The sequence below is a fragment of the Lissotriton vulgaris genome, chromosome 9 (assembly GCF_964263255.1).
Source record: "Lissotriton vulgaris chromosome 9, aLisVul1.2, whole genome shotgun sequence".
Taxonomy (NCBI): Eukaryota; Metazoa; Chordata; class Amphibia; order Caudata; family Salamandridae; genus Lissotriton; species Lissotriton vulgaris.
The window spans coordinates 575752583-575773109 of NC_141697.1; the positions used below are offsets into that span (position 1 = coordinate 575752583).

The 20527-nt window shown below is 45.5% G+C and overlaps 1 protein-coding gene across 1 annotated transcript in view; it reads right to left on the reverse strand.

Annotated features, from left to right (window-relative positions):
- Nucleotides 1–20527, reverse strand: part of LOC147691860 (maestro heat-like repeat-containing protein family member 2A) — a 93988-nt gene that overhangs the window by 45953 nt on the left and 27508 nt on the right. The window contains exon 4 of the mRNA XM_086936694.1: nt 9700–9807. Coding sequence (XP_086792820.1) covers nt 9700–9807 — 108 coding nt within the window. The remainder of the gene's footprint in view (nt 1–9699; nt 9808–20527) is intronic.

A 20527-nucleotide genomic window follows, 5' to 3' on the forward strand; every position in this document is an offset into this window, starting at 1 on the left:
CAGAGATCAATGCCCAGATGAACGAGCACTTAGATTACCTCCTGCAGCATAAGCTCTCTTCAGACGAAGGTTCTATCACATCTCCCAGGACACATCATTCTTCAAACAGCATTTTGAGTAATGACAGTTGGGGCAGCAATGAGAACGACGGGTAAAGGGTTCCCCACCATCAATGTATGGATATCCAATACCCCCATTTTCAGCACACCGTCAAATGTGGTACCCTGGATTCCAGATGTCCCCTCCCAACCACTGCAGCCCTTCTTCCAACACTCCTTTCCCCAACCTTTTTTGGGTGGGAGCAGAGTAAGAAGAAGAGGAACAAAACACAAGTGCACTGGAAACAGCAAGAAACCAAGATGCAGACCAGGAGTCAGTCGGCCAAGGAAGGCTAGTCATTAACCTCTCAAAGAGGGCTCTGACAGAAGACGAGATTGCAGTACTACGCAAAGGTCTTGTATTCGTGACCACCTCTTTGGAAGAGCAATTCTGTCTCATAAGCAAAAGTCACCAGTTCTTCCGCAAGTTTGCCTTCAGGAATTTTTTTCAGGACAGGAAAACCCCTGACAGTTAGGACTCAGGACTACGGATTCAATCTGAGTTGACACCTACTTCAGCCATGACACCCAGAGAGGTCCTCAACTTTGAAAAAGCCATACTGAAGAAGACTGCACAGATAAGAACTCCTAGGTTCTTCAACAATTTGTCATCCAGAACAACGCAGATCAGTTAAAGCCTTGACTGAGGATCCTTTGATCGTGATCAAATCAGCAGAAAAGGGCAGAGCGATTGTTGTGATGGACATCACCGATTACAACCAAGAAGGCCCACACCAGCTAGCGAATGGGAGATACTACCGCTCAATGAGCTCAGATCCAACTGAGACCTTCATAAAACAAATTCAATCCATGGTCATGATGGCGGAGGCACAAGATTGAATCGCTAAACATGAAGCAGTGTTCCTGGTGAATACATTACCAAGGACCCGCTACTTTTACGTATTGCCCACAATACACAAGGAAAACAGCCCCCCTACAGGAAGGCCAATCGTCTATGGCATTGGATCTCTATTGGAACCTTTGAGTAAGTTCTGCGACCACTACCTTATACCACTGGGCTCTAGGACAAGGGCCATGCTGAACCTGATTGATAACACCAATGATCAACAGGAAATGAACTTCCTTTTGACCTTAGACTTAGAGGCCTTGTACACCCACATCCCTCAAGACGCCACCATAGAGGTAATTGAGGCCTGCCTCAGAGCACAAACTAGGACAACAGCAGCGCTGATGGACTTTATTATCGAATGTGACACGATAGCGTAGAATAAGGACTTTTTAAATTCCATACCTGGATCTATCATCAGATACAAGGGACATCAATGGGCAGCACACTTGCCCCGAGCCTAGTCTGTCTATACATGGCCCATTTTGAAGAACAACGCATCTTTACTGAAATGAATTCCTTCAATGCCAACATTCTAACGTGGCGACGATACATAGATATTATTCTGGTCTTCTGGAAAGGTGATAACACCACATGCCAGGAATTTGGATGCTGGATCAGTACTCTTAACTCGTACCTGAGATTCACCCAGTCTGCCTCAACAAGGCAGATACCATTCCTGTATTTACTAATCTCCATTAAGGTGGCAAAACTATGCACTAAGACATATAAAAATATCCCTGATAGCAACAGTCTTCTGTTATTTAAGAGTCACCATCCAAAAGCCTTATAGGAGAACTTGCCATATGGGCAGTTTCTCTGTGTCCGGAGAAATTGCAGCTTTTAGAAAGATTATAGCGCTCAAGCCAAAACACTTAGTAGGAATCTGTCCTCCTGGTACTACGCATCCAGAGTTATAAAACGAGCTGAGAAAAGAACACGAAACAATTCATGGGAATCTCTTTTAGAGACCAACACAAGACCCACTGAAAATTTCCTTACTAGTGTCCTTATCTTTACCCCCAACTCCAATCGGATCAAACGCACAATAATGAAACATTGGGGAATTTTATGCACTGGGTCACTTGAAATTCCACGGCCACAATTTACTTTTAAGTGTCCCCAGAACCTGAAGGCCTCTTGGTACACACCAGGCCCCGCATTCAACAGTCTTTCATGTAGAATACCTTGTGGGTCTTACCACCTGTCACAAGACACTATCCCGTGAGTCCTACGGGGAATGTTCCCTCTTATAAACATTCCAAAGAGGTCAAGTTGAGTCCCCAGTTCACCTGGATGCAGAAGAATTACACTAACTGCAATACAAAAAATGGCATCTACCTGATCACTTACCGGTGTGGCCTTCCTTACGTGGGAATGACCCCAAGCATCATCAAACCAAGAATAATGGAGCACTGACGCAATATCCACTGCAGACACAGCTCTACAAAAATGTCCAATTACTTTTGCAACTCTAATTACTCCCCAGATGACCTCCGGTGGACAATTTTGAAGCAACTAACTCATGGGGCCTGGTTAATCTTTTCAGAAGAGAGCAACAGTGGATTTTCTGCCTCTCCACCAACAGTAAATGTCTGAAAAATTAAAACCTCTGGCTGGTGTGAGGTGTAATTCCCCAGTCAGTCCCCTGCAAAATCAGATACTCCCTTACCATGGATATACTGACATTCTCTTCATACATGCAATCTGATCTACCATATCACCACTGACACCATGTCACATATGAAATGCCCTGTTATAGAGTCTCTTACACCACACTGAGCAGTGCTTATGAAAAGTATTTTACGACTTGGCATGGGTCTCTTCTTCATTAACATGAATGTTTCTGTTGATACCAATTAGGCAGTACCCTCCAATAAGAAAACATTTTACTGTGTGTCAACTTGTTTCGACGGCCCCTTAATAATACCATTGATGATTTTGGGCAATCCTCCATCTGACCGCTACACACTCCAGGATGGCTGCCACTGAGGGATGATACTTCCGTTACACCAGCACGTGAGGGGCTTGCTCCTATTGGCTCTAGCGTACCAGCGTACCCCTCCTCTTCTCTCTTCTCCTCATTAGCCTTTTGCCAAATAGCGTCTCCAAGCACTCTAATCCATTGGAACTAGACCACTTGGTCACCCATGTTACTTATTACATGAGGAGGACCATATTTCCAACATGAACACAGACACCAATAGGCCTAGATTCCACCATGAGGGATGGCTAGTAGTTATGTGCACCTGACTTGCTCTCTGTTATATGCCAGTGCACCATGCTTTTCTCCTACCATAACTCTCCATTGAGAAAACATTCAACTGTCCTATTTTACTGTTTAGACGCCCCATTTAAACAAGCATTGGAAATGCAATAGGTCTCGCATTAGAAAAGTTGGAGCTATTGGTCTTGTAAATGACAAATATTTTATTTATTTGTTGGTTTTTAAAATAGCTAAATTGATAGCTTTGTCATTTACAATGCCAATAGTTATAACTTTTGCGAATGTGACACCTATAGCATTTGGAATGCAACATTGCTAGCCATAAGTGAAGGACTCTAAAGGAGTGCAGGAGTAAGGGACCGTGAGAGAGGCTTACCGGTGGAATGAAGCTGAGAGGAGTTCAGCGCTGTATGCAAAGTATAACAAGTGTCTAAGGGGAAAGGAATTAGACAGTTAATTACGGTCATATTGCCCAAAAAAGGGGCTGCCATTATTGCGGAAAAAACTTACCACGAGGTGGGGCCAAGGGGAGTATTGAAGACGTCTGTGGCGAGAGAGGGGAGAGTGAACTGGGGTATCAATTACCGAGTGTGCAGTGAAAAAAGGGTGCTCTAATAAACGAGCTTACTAGCGGGAACAGTGCCCTTGATGGATAATCTGCGGGAAGGGAAAGTGCACTTAAAACAATTGACACATAAAAATTGAAGGCGGGTTCAAATAAATAAAGCATGTCTGGAGCCTCCAATATGTCGCGCATCTATAAGGGCTTACCCCACAGGAAGAATTGCAGGTCCGCAATGGGGGTCCTTGCTAGGCGTGAGAGATCTTCACGATACGCCCTCAGCAATGTGTTGTCATAATAAGAAAGCCGCTCGCGGTCACATGGAAGCAAATGACCAATGGGCGCGCGGCAGAAAGTGTCGGCCATTTTGTGTTGGGAGTGTAATGAAACAATATATGGACAGACCAAAGGTGCATGCAGAGCGTCTGCGGCGGCCCTCTTGAGGGAACTGGAGCCAAGGGGTCCACAATATGGATTGAGGGCATACAGAAGAAAGAGCTTGGAAGCTCTAAGAGTAAGAGTGGTGCAATTCGAGATACCGCAGTGCACAATCACGCAGTGAACAATTTCAAATGGGCCAAGCAACATTTAGGCAATGTCATAATTGAGTGACATTAGTAATTTGAAAAAAAACAATTTACAGTGAACCTGATAAGGTGAAAATCGTAGTAGAAAGTGAAAGTAGAAATGGGAGTCCTATTAATTACTAGCACCACTAGGCAGTATATGTAGGGTGACCACTTTCCTCCAGATCATTAAGGACACAGTTGCTTAAGTCTTGTGTTGCTTCCACTGAACTAATTATACTAACACAACTAAAATCAATGATTTGTGGCTGGAAAGTTCAGGACTAGATACGGTGTCCGTATTAACCTGCAGTAGGGTGATCAACTTAAGCACACATCACTCAAAGAGGGCATTTGCGGCAGACGATCCGATTACATTCTATGTAGAACAACCGTTTTTTTGAGGTTGCGGAAGACTTGGAACGCGAACGTCCCCACTCCAGTCTGTAGAAAGCGTTTGGAATTTAGAGAGGGTAGAGTGATTCCAAGAACGAGCGCAAGCTCAGAGATACACCTAAGGCTCTAACATGAACACTGTTAAATGTTTCCAAGCGAGTGACTTGGAAACCGCATTCTGTTGCGCTTTCCTCAATTATCGAGCACACTAATGCCACAAGCCCAAGCTCAAAATTAATATTTGTACCAGCTGTTTAGTTCGCACAATGTTTGTAGACAGCCTCAACTTGGGTCGGAGCGGTACCCTAGTGTCTAGCCTAGGGAAGGGGCGGGTTTGTGGTAGTGAGGTCTACACATCTAGTTAAGGTTTGGGGGGCGTGGGGGTTCTCATGACGCACCTTAGGAGTAGATTAATAGAGTGTTAAGCTCACCTGTGGAGAAGTGTGTAGTGGGTAGGTCAGCTGGCAGGTACCGTGGCAGGAGAAAGAGTCACCCAACACGGAGTTGAAGTCATCCGAGGTAGAGGGCGAGTCTGCCCTAATCGTCAAACAACTGCCTAGATAAAGGAGGAGCGCTAGAGGAACACGTACAGCAGCCATCTTATCCGTCTCTGTGTTTGTTGTTACTGTGTTGATGGTATAGACTTCCGCGTAGACATAGAAGAAGGTACTAGCGCTCAAAGAGAACTCAAGTATGCGTGAATGAGGCGACCATGTTTGAGTGCGCATTTTGTAGCTTATGAAAACAAGGTACATAACAGAAAAGTTGTGAATATGAAAAAATTGCAAATCTGAATTAAAAATGTAGTGCTTCAATACATTTTCATGTTTAAAACATTTTATGAGCTATTTTTTTGCGCATAGTTAGCCTTAATAATGTATGCAATATTTAATCACTATTTTCAGGAAACTTCCTGTGCATGTTCAGAGAATCGGAATAGTACATTTTCATTGATTAGGGTAGTTTGAATTATCGACCAACTATATACGCCAGTCATATTCAAGGGCTGAAAAAGGTAACACACGTTTGCTGAACGGGTTGCCTTAGGAGTTTACGGTGGTGCAACTGTATTATTTGATTGGCTTCTTTAGTCGGCGAAATCTGGCCGTGCTATTTTATAGAGCCAAGCGTGGATGTTCAGCATCGGTTCTGACGCTTTACAAATATAGCAAGGGAAGCCTTGATTTTAACGATGGATAAATTCGTAATTCGAAAACCGAAGAGTGACCCTGACCAAGAAAAACGTGAACCAAGGGGAAAGGTGTACCGACAAGCAACCATAGAATCCCTAAAGGTATGGAGCTAATGTTGGAAAAAGAAATACGTAGAAAATTACTATTTTACCCTAGCGGGCATGGTGTTATACAGATGCCATGAGTGTAATACCTCAAGACAGACCTCGCTGTTTATTTGTGAACAGCACTGTGCATGCTGGAATAGTTGTCCAGTTACACCAATGGACATAAAAGAAAAGTTCCAATAAGCAGGACAACGCTGTAGCCTAGATCTGGGAGGTCCAGTCTTCGGTACAATTCAGGCCAGTGTGCAGGGGGCGGAGCGGGGAGATGGGAGAGGTGCGACACGGCAGGCAGAGTAGGAGGAGGAGGGGGGAGGAGAGTAGGGAAGGCACGGCCTAGCGGCCGTGCAATCAAGAAGTGAGGGGGCGGAGCTGGGGAGGGGAGCTGGGGATGAGAAATGCGACGTGCGGATGCGGCAGGCAGAGTAGGAGGAGGAGGGGGGAGGAGAGTAGGGGAGGCACGGCCTAGCGGCCGTGCAATCAAGAAGTGAGGGGGCGGAGCTGGGGAGGGGAGCTGGGGATGAAAAATGCGACGTGCGGATGAGGGAACTGATGTGCACGCGCTTTTAAGCTCAATGCGCATGCGCATTGAGCTTAAAAGTCACGGGCACTGCAAGGAATCGCCACGATTCCTTGCAAGTTGGATAAAGAGTGGATAAGCCCCCATAGTCTCGCTTGCTCGATGCGCATGCGCATCGACAGGCGAGACCTAAAAACCATGGTGTCTTTGGGCTGGCCAGCATTTGACCACTACCCACTCTGAGACGGCCACCACTGAGGGATGATAAGTCTGTTGCACTAGCATACGAGGGGGCTCGCTCCTATTGGCTCAGGCTTGCCCCTCTTCTCCTCATTGGCCATTTGGTCATCCCTCCTTCCTGGGGCCGTACACACCACACCTGAGAACAATTGCTCCAATTACACATTCCACGTATGTCCACTTGTCTGTTCTGTTATAATGTATGCACTAGCTTGTTTTTTCCACATCTTTCAGGCTTTGGAGACTGATCAGCGCCAACAATAGCATTTACATGTCTACCTTTGGAGACAATATGATACAGTGAGCTGGAAAAGCCATTCTGGTGGCGTATTGGACCATACATACAAAACATTTGTTTACTGAGTGTTTTCTTTATTTTCATCATTTATTAACTAGGTTGGAAAATCAATTTTAAACATTTTAAAACAGGTATTTTCTTCTGAGGGAATACCTACATTGCATTTCATGTCTTAGGGGTAGGGAAGGGATTTCCCCATTTATTTGGGTCCTGAAGAAGTGTTGTGGATATTTTTAGGCTGTTTGGGGCAAAAGATGTCAACCTGGCCACACTCCCAGATTTAGGCTACTTGGGTACATCACACCACTGTAGTAGCACCTATCAAATTATGTTTTTAGGTCTCGCGCCTGCGATGCATAGGGCGAAGCCATATGCCATCGCGCAGGCGCGATACTATTGTTGCCGGGTCTGCTTCCCAGGAGACAGGAGATGTCACGCGCACGCTCTGGAAAGCGATCGGCGCCGGCCGCGCGCGTGCGTTTCCCAATCTCCTGTCTCTCTGGGAAGCACACAAGCAAGCCCAGCAAGCCCCGCCAAGGTAACTTTGAAATAATCTTTATTTCTTGTACAGACTGACCGTGAGGTGGACAGAAATGAAGGTTTACTGTTTGCTCAGAAACACTCGATGCTCTTCATAGGTAATGAATCTTCTGCAAATGAAATGAAATGAAGGCCTGGACTCGACAAACTTAATGTGGAGAAAATGGAGGGGCATGATTGAAATAGAGAAGCCCGGGAAACGAGGCAGATTGATTGGAATGAGAGGATTCAAAGCGCAGTAAACTCCAAACCATTATGGATGTCCTGTAGCGCTTGAAACGGTGTAATCTTCATAGAAGCCACCAGTGAGCTTTGTGCAAGTTCAAATGAAGAACAGGGGGCAGAAAAACAGAAATCAAGGACAAAAGTTTGGGAAAGGATATTAAGAATGAGCAGAGTGGGAGGAAAGTGAAGGCAGGTTGGGGTGCTTGCTAGAATTTGAGGAAGAAGTAGACGTGTGGGTTGTAAAGAATAAAGGAAAGAAGGTATGTTGTACAGAAAAAAATACTTGGTATTGGCACTTCACAGCTCGCGTAATTATTAATGGCATTTGTGTTATTGCTCATGCTGAGTTCCTGGAGTAGCAGATGTAGATGTTTGATCACTGCCTGCATAGTTATGATATGCAGACTCAGGACTCGAATCCAAGCCCAGATCACCAGGGTCCAACCTTCTCCGGAGTTGTATGTATTCAAGCAACTTCCATAACTGTGTAGCCTCTTCAGTGCTATCTGCTCCTAAAAGGAGGAGGGGGTAGGGTAGACATGGTCCTTTCCAAGGGCAGTGGTGTTATGGGTTAGTCCACCGCTGTGCTCAAAGGCAGTGAGGTACATTTATTTTCCCCCACATTTTCAGTGGGTCCTTGCTGTCCTGCAGTAATGTTTGCAATTGTGAACTGGGCACCGGGGCAGTTGTCCTCTATACCACATTGAAAACAAAATGAGGTGAAGGGTCCTTGTGATAGCTGCAGTAGCACCCTCTCTGCTTCTGAATAGGGTGCTGGAGCATGTTTAGCTGTCCTGGTCCTTCTTGGCCTACAATGCTTTGAGGTACTGTCACCGTCTTCGAAATTTAGGGGCAATGGATTTCAGGACACTTGATAGTTATCAAACCAGTACCATAAGATCCAACATACATCCTTAGAAATCAATGACATTTCCTGAAAAAAACTAAAGTTTAAGACAAGACAAGGTTGAGCATGGTTTTAATAGTGGCTACAGTGCAAAACCAAATTGTCTGCCAGGGTTTCTGTTGCTTTGTCAAGCCTCGCCAAAGTTACCAGCAAATTAAACAAGCATTTGCAATGCTACAGGTGTCACATTTACTAGAGTTTGAGTTATTGGCATTGTAGATTACAATGCCTTTTATTAATGTGTTGGTTTTTTAAACAAATAAATAAAAGGCATTGCCATTTACAATGCCAATAGCATAAACTCTCGCAAATGTGAGACCTATTGCATTGTAAATGCTTGTTTTCATCCTTCCAAGGGAACCATTACATTAAAGTCAAGTTTGGTATCTCTGAGACAGTTTTAGTCTCCCTTCACGTCACTGCACACATTCACTCCACACTCACATTCAAAACGCCCACACACACCCTTTGTGGGGCCATGGGGCATTGCAGCGCTGACCCTATGAAGAGAACGCGCACTATGATTCATGACATCCTCATTGATGTGTGAGGGCACCAGGAAATAATCCTTAGGATTCCCCCTTGTTTGCCTGTCTTTCTTCTTTGCTTTTTGCATGAATATGACCTCATAGCCACTGATTGGAGAGTGGCTCTAACATGAAGAGTACCTTTTAGCTGAAGGAGATCCATTGGGGCAATGAGTATAACCCTGACATGTGGTGGCTCCTAATTAGCCAGGTGGAGAGTAATTACCTTATGGAGTTCATCTCCATCTGATTCTTAGTAGGTCAGCTATTACAGGGAGTGGGAGAACCATACCTTATTTTTCCGGCTGGTCTATTCCAGTCCTGTGTACCCATAGTATAAAAATGAACTTTACCAATCACAGTGCAATTGGAATACACAGTTCTATCCTCTGCATTTGTGTTAAATTGACTTTCCCAGTGGTTCAATGCTGACCCTTGAGAGCACTAACCTCCTCAATCTCATGATGGACGAAACTGGGAATCTGAAAGCTGAACTCCTCCATTAATGAGACGTGCCATTCTCTGTATGGGACTTGTTTCAGGATAGTCCCCAGGAACTGCAAAGAAAACAGAAAGAAACTTTAAAGCAGTAATATATACTTAAATGCAGTATCTACAGCTGACGTCTGGGTGCATTGACTTTGAGAAGATGAGTGAACAAAACAACGGCTAACAACAACCTCAGTAATGACAAAATATTATGATGGCAGAAGAACCAGAGAACACATACAGCAAGGCTTAACTAGTATGGCGTGAAATCAGTGATCAGAAGAAACAAGGAGACCTTTACAGTGTTCATGATTTATAAAGAAACACACAAAATAAATGCATGCTGCCAGCAAATTACTGTGAAAAGAGCACCAGTGCAGCAATCCAGACAGAAAGCAGATGGGGACTGTGCAACAATATCACATACTTAGGAGCAGAATGCAAACATATAGACTCTTCGATCACCAGCATGAGGGCCAAATGTAAATTTAATGTTAACAAGTGTGAAGACTGAACACAAGGAAAAGAAATTTGCATCTCTGGAGTGTGAGAAGTTGGTCTGACATATGCTGTCCACTAGTTATAGTGGGCACCTTGCACCAGTCCAAACACCCCTTACTGATGATAGCTTAGGAAACCTTTATTGAAAGCTATCCTAATGGTAGCTATGGAGAGCAGCCTTTAGGCTAAGTCTTGAAGGAGTGTAAAGCAGCTTGGTTTACCAGATCATAACCTCTTGAATGTCTAAATGAAAGGAGAACCACACAAGGTATGTATATATATATATATATATATATATATATATATATATCTGTGTATATATATATATATATATATATATATATATATATATATATATATATGTATTTATTACTAAACACTCTCTAGTAATCTCTCTATGAGATTACAGAGACAGGTACACAACATAAACACGATAGAACTTAAGTAAATAGCACAATATACAATGGGCCCCACAGGGAGACCAAACCATATATTAAGATAGTGGTATAAGAACCACAACTTGACTAGACACAAGGCCTAGAGCCTGTAGAATCGCCGGGACCCTAAGGAACAACCCAAGGTAGTGACACAGGGGACCCACGGGGGACGTGTGCAGTGTGAGAACACAGCCACGAGCTCCGTTAGCTCCTATGGGGAAAGTCACAGTTGACATTTTAACGTTTAAGGACACTTAGGAGAGGACTTTAAGCAAACTCCTTTAGCCTTAAGGGGTTATAGGGCCAACACTCACAGGAGCACCGGAGAACTCAAGTTACCTCACCTAAGAAAGCCGGGTGCATTGGTGTCAAATGGTGTTGGGAATTGTAGTTTTTAAAGGCGACCTGCTGCAAAGTGCTGCTGTCGTGAAGAAGGAAAGTGTCCGGTGTGATCCTAGCCTGGATCGAAGATGTGAAGGACCTGAAAGCAGAGGGGACAGAGTCTGGGTCACTTGCCAGTGAATAGGGGCATGATAGGTGAGGCCCACCGATGTCAGGTGATTCAGGTGCGTAGAGGTAAAGCTTGACTCTGCAGCAACGAGGACCAGGAGGCATCAATAATGACCAAGAGCTAGATTTGAGCTGTCCTACAAAGGACGTTGAGTGCTGCGGCATCGGTGCTCGGATTGAACACAAGTCTTAGCAACAGCAACAGCAACCCAGGCAGAAGGAGAAAAGATGCGTCGGTGTGAACCAGCAGGGTCCAGGGGACTCACCAAGTGATGTAGAGTCAGGGCACGTCTGAAGCAACCAGGGAAGCCCAAGGAAAGTTGAAGTTGTCTTCTCAGGGACCCACAGGTTGACGAACCAGGGATTGCGAAGGTACCTCGAGAGAAAACATAAAGGGTTGGCTCCGGGAACACTCGTGGAGTGTAGGCCAACAATCTTTGGTGGAAATGCTGCACGGGGTCTGTGCTACAAGAAACCCAAAGCACAGCCTCAAGGATCACCAAGAAGCATATGCACTTGCAAATGTGCACGGTGTCCAGGGGTTCCGGTTCCACAGTCCCCACAAGGGCTACGGGTCTCAGCCTTGCTGAGAGCTCGGGTTCGCTTCTGGAAAGTCTGGAAACAGACCTCCTGTGTTGAAAATTCTTCGGAGTACGGCGGGAGCTTCAGAGATGCAAACCGGTCAGATGCGTCTTTGGTGCCTGCCGCACAGGGGAGTAACTCCCTTACTCCAAGGGAGATTCTTCAGTCATCTAGCGTCGTGTAGATTGTCAACCTTTCAGGATTCAGTATCGGAATTTCATCCAGGTAAATCTAAAGTCCTGTAGTCAGAGGTTCCTACTTTATACCCAAGGAAGGGGTGGAAGAAACTCTGGAGAACCACCTAAGGGAGGGTTTGGAAAGAGGGCTGGCTACACCCATTTCCTTTGTCCAGTTTCGTGCCAGAGCAGGGGCTGGTATCCTCTGCAACTGGTTTGAACTGGGCTATGCACAGGGACACCAAATGTGCCCCCAGTGCAGACTTCAAAGCACTCTTGAAGTGCACCCGCCCAGCCCCAATACACTGAAGCCTGTCTGGGAGGTGGTTACACCTCCCTGTGACAGGAAACCTACTGTCCATGCCTCCCCTGCCAGAGTTTCATCCAGCAGCAGCAGGCCAGACTCATGTCTGTGTCTGCAGCATCCATTTTGTGATGCCAGTGTTAAGGAAAGCTGGTAACGGGTAGCCTGGTACCCCACACTAGTGGTTCTGCCATGGAGAAATCATACCTCCCACACCAGTTACTGATGTGGAGGTACGATTCCAAGGTGTTTGACACCAAACACTATATTATATATTTGAAAAAACAAGGGTCCTGAGCAATTCCAGGAATATAAACAAATGTGATATAGACCACAATAGGTACTATATAGTTCTCCTGTCCAGCCGGACCAGGGATTTATTTACATAGAATAACACAATAAAATTGGATACAAAGGCATCAATTACTGAAAGTAGGGCACAGTCCTGTACCGTACTAGTGGAAAAGACAAAGTGGTAGAAAAACAAATAGAAAAGAAAAGAGATTCACAGGCAAGGAAAGTGAGCAACCTGGACACTTTTTAAATCAGTGTAGGTAGTGTTCTCCAGAGTAGAACATACATAATAATACACATTTGTTACATGTATGTCCACTTAAACAAGTCGACGACGTTTCGATCCATTGCTCTAATTAAGAAGGATCATCATCAGGACTAGAAACAAGATTATTTTGCCTGGTATGAATAATATGCCTGTTTAGAGAAAGTACAGGGAAGGAAAAAAGAACAATAAGGTTTTCTGAGAAGGTCAATGTATGAGAAGTCAGCATTTAAAACGTTTTTTCGACATTTGCATTACTCGGGACCGCAGTGAGCCTAATGGTGTTAGGCCTCTTTTGAGGCCATGTCCACAGGTGAGTCAGACCGTGCAATCTGCATAAAATCAGGAAGTGAGAACACATTGTAAAATCGCATTGTGAAATGAGTGGCGGTCGGAAATAATCGCGTGAGCGACGTGAGTGCGAGTCGCGGTGTAAATTTAAAGAGACTAATTATTACAGTATCTGAAATCCTTATCGCGCCAAGCGCATATACCCATGCATTATAGGGAGCTATGAACAATTAATGTGCATATAGTTCTATAGCAGGGCCGGTGAGGGAGCTGAGAGGGATTGATGCGCCTTGAGGGCTGTAAGGCTTTCCTCGGGTGGGAGGGTATGTAATGCTGGGGATAGCATACGTAGCACAGAGCCTTTTAGGATTGCTCGGGCTATGGGTTGCAATTTGTGAGCAGGATTGCGCTGTGGAAGCAAGGAATGGAGAATTAATTAGCTCGATGGGGGTATAGCATGCATTGGTCGCCCACGGGGGTGCCAAGGACCTACCGGGAAAATAACCGGTCTGCAGCAAGTTGAGGTGTAAGGAATCAGCTTCCGTGTAAGATTACACTGGCTCCAGGCGGTCTTAATTGGAAAGATGCGCTGTGATAGAAAAAAGGACCGAGTTACGGAGAGCCCGAACCGGGGGTCCATGGGAAGTATGGGGCGGGAGGCCAAGGGGGAAGAGAGACTTACCGAAATGCTGAGCAGTGTGAGGTTCCTTGGGCAAGGACAGCGTAAATTTGCCGATGTGCTCTTGCCGATTAGCCTGGGATTCAATGCGCAGCCATATTGTTAAGCCCTGGGCTCTGCAGTCAGGTGATCGTGAGCCTAGGTCACGTGCCTGTGGTTTTGTGAGGCATGACCGCGGGAGCATGCAAACGTGGCAGACATCTTAGAAGGGTTAGTGGTGGGTTGGATGTGAGACGTGAATAATTAATTAAGTGCGTTTAATAACGGCGCGAGTGAGAGGCAACCAAAAGTGACATTGAATTAAATTACTGCGAAGTATAAACAGATAGAGAACTTTTCTCACATTCGCATTTCTGAGGGCAATGCGGTAGTTGGTGAGTTAGATAATAGTTCGAGGTCATTTGACAAAGGTACAGAGTACCGATTATGAGGTCAAGTTCATTTGTAGGTTTCCAAACTACAGCAAGGTAGTCCAGTCCTCGCTCCTGTTGAGGCCAGTCCGAATAGTGTCAAATTGGATTCTTTTCTTGAGTTCCTCGCGGTTCAGGAGTTGAGCTAAGTTGCCACCTCTTTGTGGTAATTTGACAACCTTCAGGATTGTCCATCGAATATCATCCTCAGTATGGTTCTTTTCTGAGAAATGTTCAACCAATGGTGCAATGGGAGTCCTACACCTGATCCGACTCCTATGTTGACAAATACGGGTCTTGGCTTTCTGAGTTGTCTGCCCCACATACATTTTAGGGCAAGGGCACAATATCGTGTAAACAACATTATTAGAATTACAAGTGGAAAAAGATTTCAATTCAACATTGACACCATTGAGACTGAAATTGTGTGTCTCAATTGTATATCCACAAACATTACATCCGCCACATTTTACATGTCCCAGCAGTGGAGGGAGGCCCCAATTTCATTCAATGGTTGATCTAGGTGCAGGGGCAGGTAGTGCCGCTCTAACCAGATGGTCCTTAAGGTTCTTGCTCTTGCGGAAGGCAAAAAGGGGTCTTTCTAAGTTAATTGGGCCAGCATTAATCGTGGGCCAATGCTTGAGGATAGATTTCCTGATTTTATGCGACATAGGCGAAAAGGTAGTGACACAAGCTATCCTTTCTGATTTGTCACATACTTTCGGTGTCAACAAAACCTCTCTAGGGCAATACCATGCCCTTTTAGATGCAGCCTTAACTAGCCTTCTCAGGTAGCCACGTTGTTTCAGCTTGTTGGATAAAATATCGGCCTCCCTAAAGTAGTCTGTTTTGCATGAGCAGTTGCGTCTTATCCGCAAAAACTGGGAATATGGCAGAGAATCTTTTAGTGCCCTAGGATGGTTGCTGTCATAGCTGAGGAGTGTATTCCGCTCCGTCGGCTTTCTGAAGAGGCGTGTGAGTAATTCACCTTCCTTGTGGTAGATTGTAAGGTCCAGGAACGCAATTTGTGCTTTATCATGCGAGAGTGTAAATTTAAGGTCAGCACAGTTATTATTTAACCATTGCAGGAACTGGTGTAGTGTACTGATGTCAAGATTCCATATTAGGAAAAAATCATCGATGTAACGACGCCACAACCCAATACCTGAGTGGAAAGGGTTAGTGTCTGACAAAATCGATCCAGTTTCAAGTTCGTCCATAAAGAGAATTGCCAGGTTGGGGGCAAAAATAGCCCCCATGGAAGTCCCTTTGATCTGTTGATAATAAACATTATCAAAGGTGAAGAAATTCCTAGTCAAGCATAACTCGAGAAGTTGGAGAATGAAGAGAGTTGGTATTTTATGTGGACGTGGGCGAGAATCAAGTTTTTTCTGGATGACTAGTAGAGCCGCTGTCTGAGGGATGTTCGTATACAACGACTCTACATCCAATGTGCATAATGTATTGACTGATGGGTCGAATGGGCAGTGTTCAACTAGGTTTACCATGGACATAGTGTCCCTAACATAGCAGATGGTTCCTGGCACGAATTCTTTTATGAAGAAATCCACAAAGGCACCTTATGGCTCGAGGACTGAACCGCAGGCGGAGACAATTGGTCTGCCCCGGGGGATTGTCAATGCTTTTATGCACTTTAGGGAGAGTGTATATGACTGGTAGACGTGGACACCAAACACAACATGGTTCTGTGCAGCCCTTTTAAAGTTAGCATTTACCACGAGGTTATACTGCACTTAATAGTATATGGTCTAGGCTGCATCACTAACAACCCCGGAAGATAGATACCGAAGGCTGCAGAGGGGCTCTACTCATGCATGGGCACCCTCTCACACAAAACCCAGAACCCTGCCTTCAGGATTGATAAGGCCTGCCATAGGGGTGAATGATAGGTTCATTTGTGTAGCGATAAGGTAGATATAGGAAACCTATATCTGAGTAAGGGGTGCATACGCCACCTTACACAGGCTGCTGTAGCAGACCTGTTGTGTCATTTTGAAAGGCTTCCCAGGGGTGACATAATACATTCTGCAGCCCCTGGGAGGGCTCTGGGGTATCTATGGCCTGGGTACATAGTATACCATATATAAGGAACTTATAAGGGTACCCCAGAATCCAATTTGGAGTGTACCTAAAGTACATGGAACCAATTTATAAGAGAAAGCAGATAGGCTGGAGACCTGATTAGCAGGTTCCCAGCCAAACTAAGTCAAAAACCATCAAAAGACCAGGTAAAAAGTGGGGGCAACCATGTAGTCAGATTCCACCTTCCTACATAACCCCCCCCAAACGAAAGAAGATAAGCTAACCTTACCCAGTTGAGCCTTTATTGACTAAGTGGCCATATAAGGAAGTACCTGCACTAGCATGGTTACCCCCTGTCTTATGGTCCACTAAGAAATCCCTCTCCCTAAGGGTATGAGAGGGTCTCCACCATGGGGAATTACTACCTGTGGTGTGTTTTGGTAAAGTAAAAGGCTGGTAAAGGTGTCTGAGTAGGGAAGTGAGGCCCTAATAAAGTTGGTCTCAGCTTCCTCAGACCACTGGTCACCATGGATGCCTTTCTTTCCACAACTGAATGTAAATGTAAATGTGTTTGTATTGATATAGCGCCTTCTACCCAGAGGTCTTGTAGCGCTGTATACATACCGCTGTGGAACCCTTCCTGGCTTTCCTGTGAGATGTCCACTCCTGGGCATACCCAAGGTGAAGCCAGGCATCCAAGCGCTGCTGGGGCTGTTGTGGAGATTAAGCAAGGTATTGCCCAGAGTCACAGAGTGGAACCCATGATTAGACTAGGCACCGAGGAGAGAATTATCAGGTCCGGGGAGATTGAGTCCAAGAGCCGCCGAGGCGGTAATTGAACCCTGGTCCCGGGCCATACCTCTGCATCAGGGTCTGACGCTCTAACCATTGAGCCACACTTCTCCACTTCACTCTAGGGGTTAACTTTTGGCTGCCTATAGCTGGGGGTTGAGTCCCTTTGGGTGGAACACTGGAGGGACAAGGCAGGTTTGGAACCTTTTGGTCCCAGGTTTACCCTTTCCCAACAGAGTCCATATGGGGGTGGTCCCTATTTACTGTCAAAAGGGATCCCTCAGGGGGTTGAGGAATTTTCACCTGGCTAGGGCTACTAGCCAGGGTGCCACTAATCTGCTGATGGGGGGTTCCTCTGGACAGTGGGCCCTGTGGGGTCCACTGACCTCTCTGACCTCTGCAGCCCTCGGCTAACTGAGGGAGGGTAGAGAGGGGCAGGTTACCTACTCCGGGCGGGGTACCACCTTGGAAGGGTCCCCTGCCATCAGGGGTGCTGCCAGGCCAGGCCTGACTACCTCTGTGGCAGTTCCTTCATAAAGGCTAGGCTCAGTTCCCTGAGGAAGCTGACCCTTACCTATAGTCTGGGGGAATATAGTGGACCATTCTTTTAGGCTCCACCTCTCCAAAATTTCCCTGGGGTTGGGCTGTGTCCCTCACAGCCCCACTAATTCTCCTCCCAGGGAGGCCCAATATTCTAAGATGGGCCTGGTATTCAACTTCAGCCCAGGCTGCAATCTCTAGATCATTGCCCATCAGGCAATCTACAGGCAAATTTGGAAACACTGCCCCTCTCTTTGGGCCAGTGACCCCTCCCCAGCTGAGATTGAATATGGCCATGGGGTGATCTGTTCTGATACCATCAATGTTTGTCACCTGGTACTTAAACTCAGGTAAAAGCTGGTAAGGGGGACAAGTTTCCCTGTCACCGTGATGGCACTAGCACCTCTGTCCCTGAATGCCACAGCTTTCTGACCATTGATTAAGCACTCCTGCCTGTACTTGCCCAAAGTATTGGGACTCATAGTAAAAGTGATATGCAAAAAGTGGTTCTGTCGGATTGTACTCAATCTCTTTGATTCAAACAATTACTTGGCTCACAAATTTCTCATATGTACTTTTTTCATGAAAAACATAGAGATACTTTGAAGAAAATGCACACACCGAACGTTATTTTTCTAGTCCGCAAAGTTGTAATTATTCAGTCACTTTGCAAAACATTTGTTCTTTATGAATATTTAAAAATCGGTTGTCCATATACATTGAAAATATAACGACAATAAATAAGTGCTGCAGTGAATAAACGTGATCTGTGACTAATGGTGACTGTTATAGTGATACAGTTTCGTGAAAAATGCAATTTAGATACACTGGTCCAGCAATAACTTCAATTTACTCAAACAGTATTGTAAATCATATTTTTCTGTTGAGATGTGGTGAGGAGCAATTGGTGGATTAGCGTCGACGTTTCGACCCAGCGGTATGTGCCGGTTTATTAGCAACCGTTTCGGGTCTTCATCAGGACAAGGAGGGGGACAACCTGAAAGGAGGAGGTGTCTTATTCATAACCTCTGTAGGATGATTGTTCTTTTATTGAAGCGTGATATCTTTGTAAAAGAATTTATCACCGTCCGGTGACGAATTCGGGTTTGAAGTGCCGCAGCCGCGATCACTTGAGGAGCATGACAGCAGACGTCTGTATCTCTCTCCTGTTCTCGAGTCATAGTAAAAGTGGCAAATCCCATGCCACCATCACAGACTGAGGAGGCTTGTGAGGGGGATCTTTCTAAACTAGGGTCCACCTTAGTTCCCCAAGAGAATGCACCTAACATTTTGGGTGCATTACTACCACCTGGGGGATTACTACTAGTAGTACCAGGAGGAATGATAGTATTGCTTGGAGGAACATTTTCTTTATTGATAGCCTTAGGGCAAATGGGGTCATTTTTCCAGTGGCCCGGTTTCTTGCACACATGGCAATAGAGTTTCTTTACAGGGGAGGAAGGAGTTAGGGACCCACCCCCAGAAGAGGACCTTTGGGGCCCTGTAGGGGACTTGTCTTTTGTTTTATCCCCACCTTTCTCTTGGGACTTTTTTGTAGAATATTTCTTCTGGTCACCACTCTGATTCTCTTAGGCCTTACCCTGGTTCTGACCCATTTGTCTGTCTTCTTCCCCAATTCTTGGGGAGAGGTCAGATCAGAGTCCACCAGGTACTGGTGTTAAAGCTGGTTTTGACAATTACTAAGGATCTGCTCCCTCATAATCAAATTGTACAATCCTAAATAGTTATGCACCTTGCTGCCATGTATCCAACCTTCCAGAGCCTTGATAGCACAATCTACAAAGTCCACCCAGTCTTGAGTCTGTGCCTTTTGGGTGTCTATGAACGTAATCCTGTATTGCTCAGTGGTTAAGCCAAACCCATCAATCAGAGCACTCTTCAAGACAGTATAATTATCAGCATCCTCTTTTCTTACAGTCAGGAGCTTGTGTCTGCTTTTGTCCGCAAAGGAGAGCCACAATATTGCTGCCCACTGCTCCTGAGGGACCCTCTGTACTTTACAGGCCCTCTCAAGTGCAGTTATCCATTTGTGGATGTCAACCCCACTCTGGCAGGGAGGGACAATCTTGTTCAGGTTCCTATGGTCAAGAGTATGTTCTCTACCTCTAGGGACACTGATGCTTCCACCTTTTCTAGAAGCTCTCTGGAGCTCCATGGATTCCCTATCTAAAGCCAACTGATCTCTCCTGATTCTGAGTTTCTCTTCCTCAAATGCAAGCAGTCTGCAATTTCTATCATGGGCGGACTCTCTCCTGTAGGAGGCTGAGGTACTATGAGAGACAAAGGTCTTTGCACTGGGAAAGTTGGATTGTCTAGGTTAGAATCATCCTGATCCGCCTCCAGCTTCAGAGTCTAGGTCTTGGATGTTTTCACTTCCTTGCCTTTCCCCTTCTGCTGTCCCACCCACTCTGCCTGCCTCATCAGACCCGGGGGTCTTTCTGAGGTCATCTAAAAGCAAGGCCTCTATGAGGCGTTGAGTGTCTGGGTGTCTCCCTGTCTTCAATTTCCTAGACGTGGCCATGGTCCTCAATTCTGGAAATGGGACATGGTCATACTTGGTCAATCTTGAGCCACTGGCTTCAGCTCTTGAAGACATACTAGTGTGGTGTGGTGTCTGCCCCTACCTACTCTAGGGACTACTAAACTCTCTCTGGAGTTGGAGAAAGGGTGTGCTAAACCCTTGGCACCCAACTTTAAGTTCAGTAGAACTTACTTTATTCTATTCTTGATGAACATGTTACTTACCTTCGGTAACGCTTTTTCTGGTGGATACAGTATGTGCCTCTGGATTCCTCACCTTGGGAATATCCCCCTGCGTCAGCAACATTAGGAAATTCTTTTGTAGCTCTTCATGCCGAAGTGGACAACATCACAAAACTCACGGCTTCGCGCGCGCGGCTCCGCTGACGTCACTGACTCCATAACAGGACTCCGTCAGCGTGA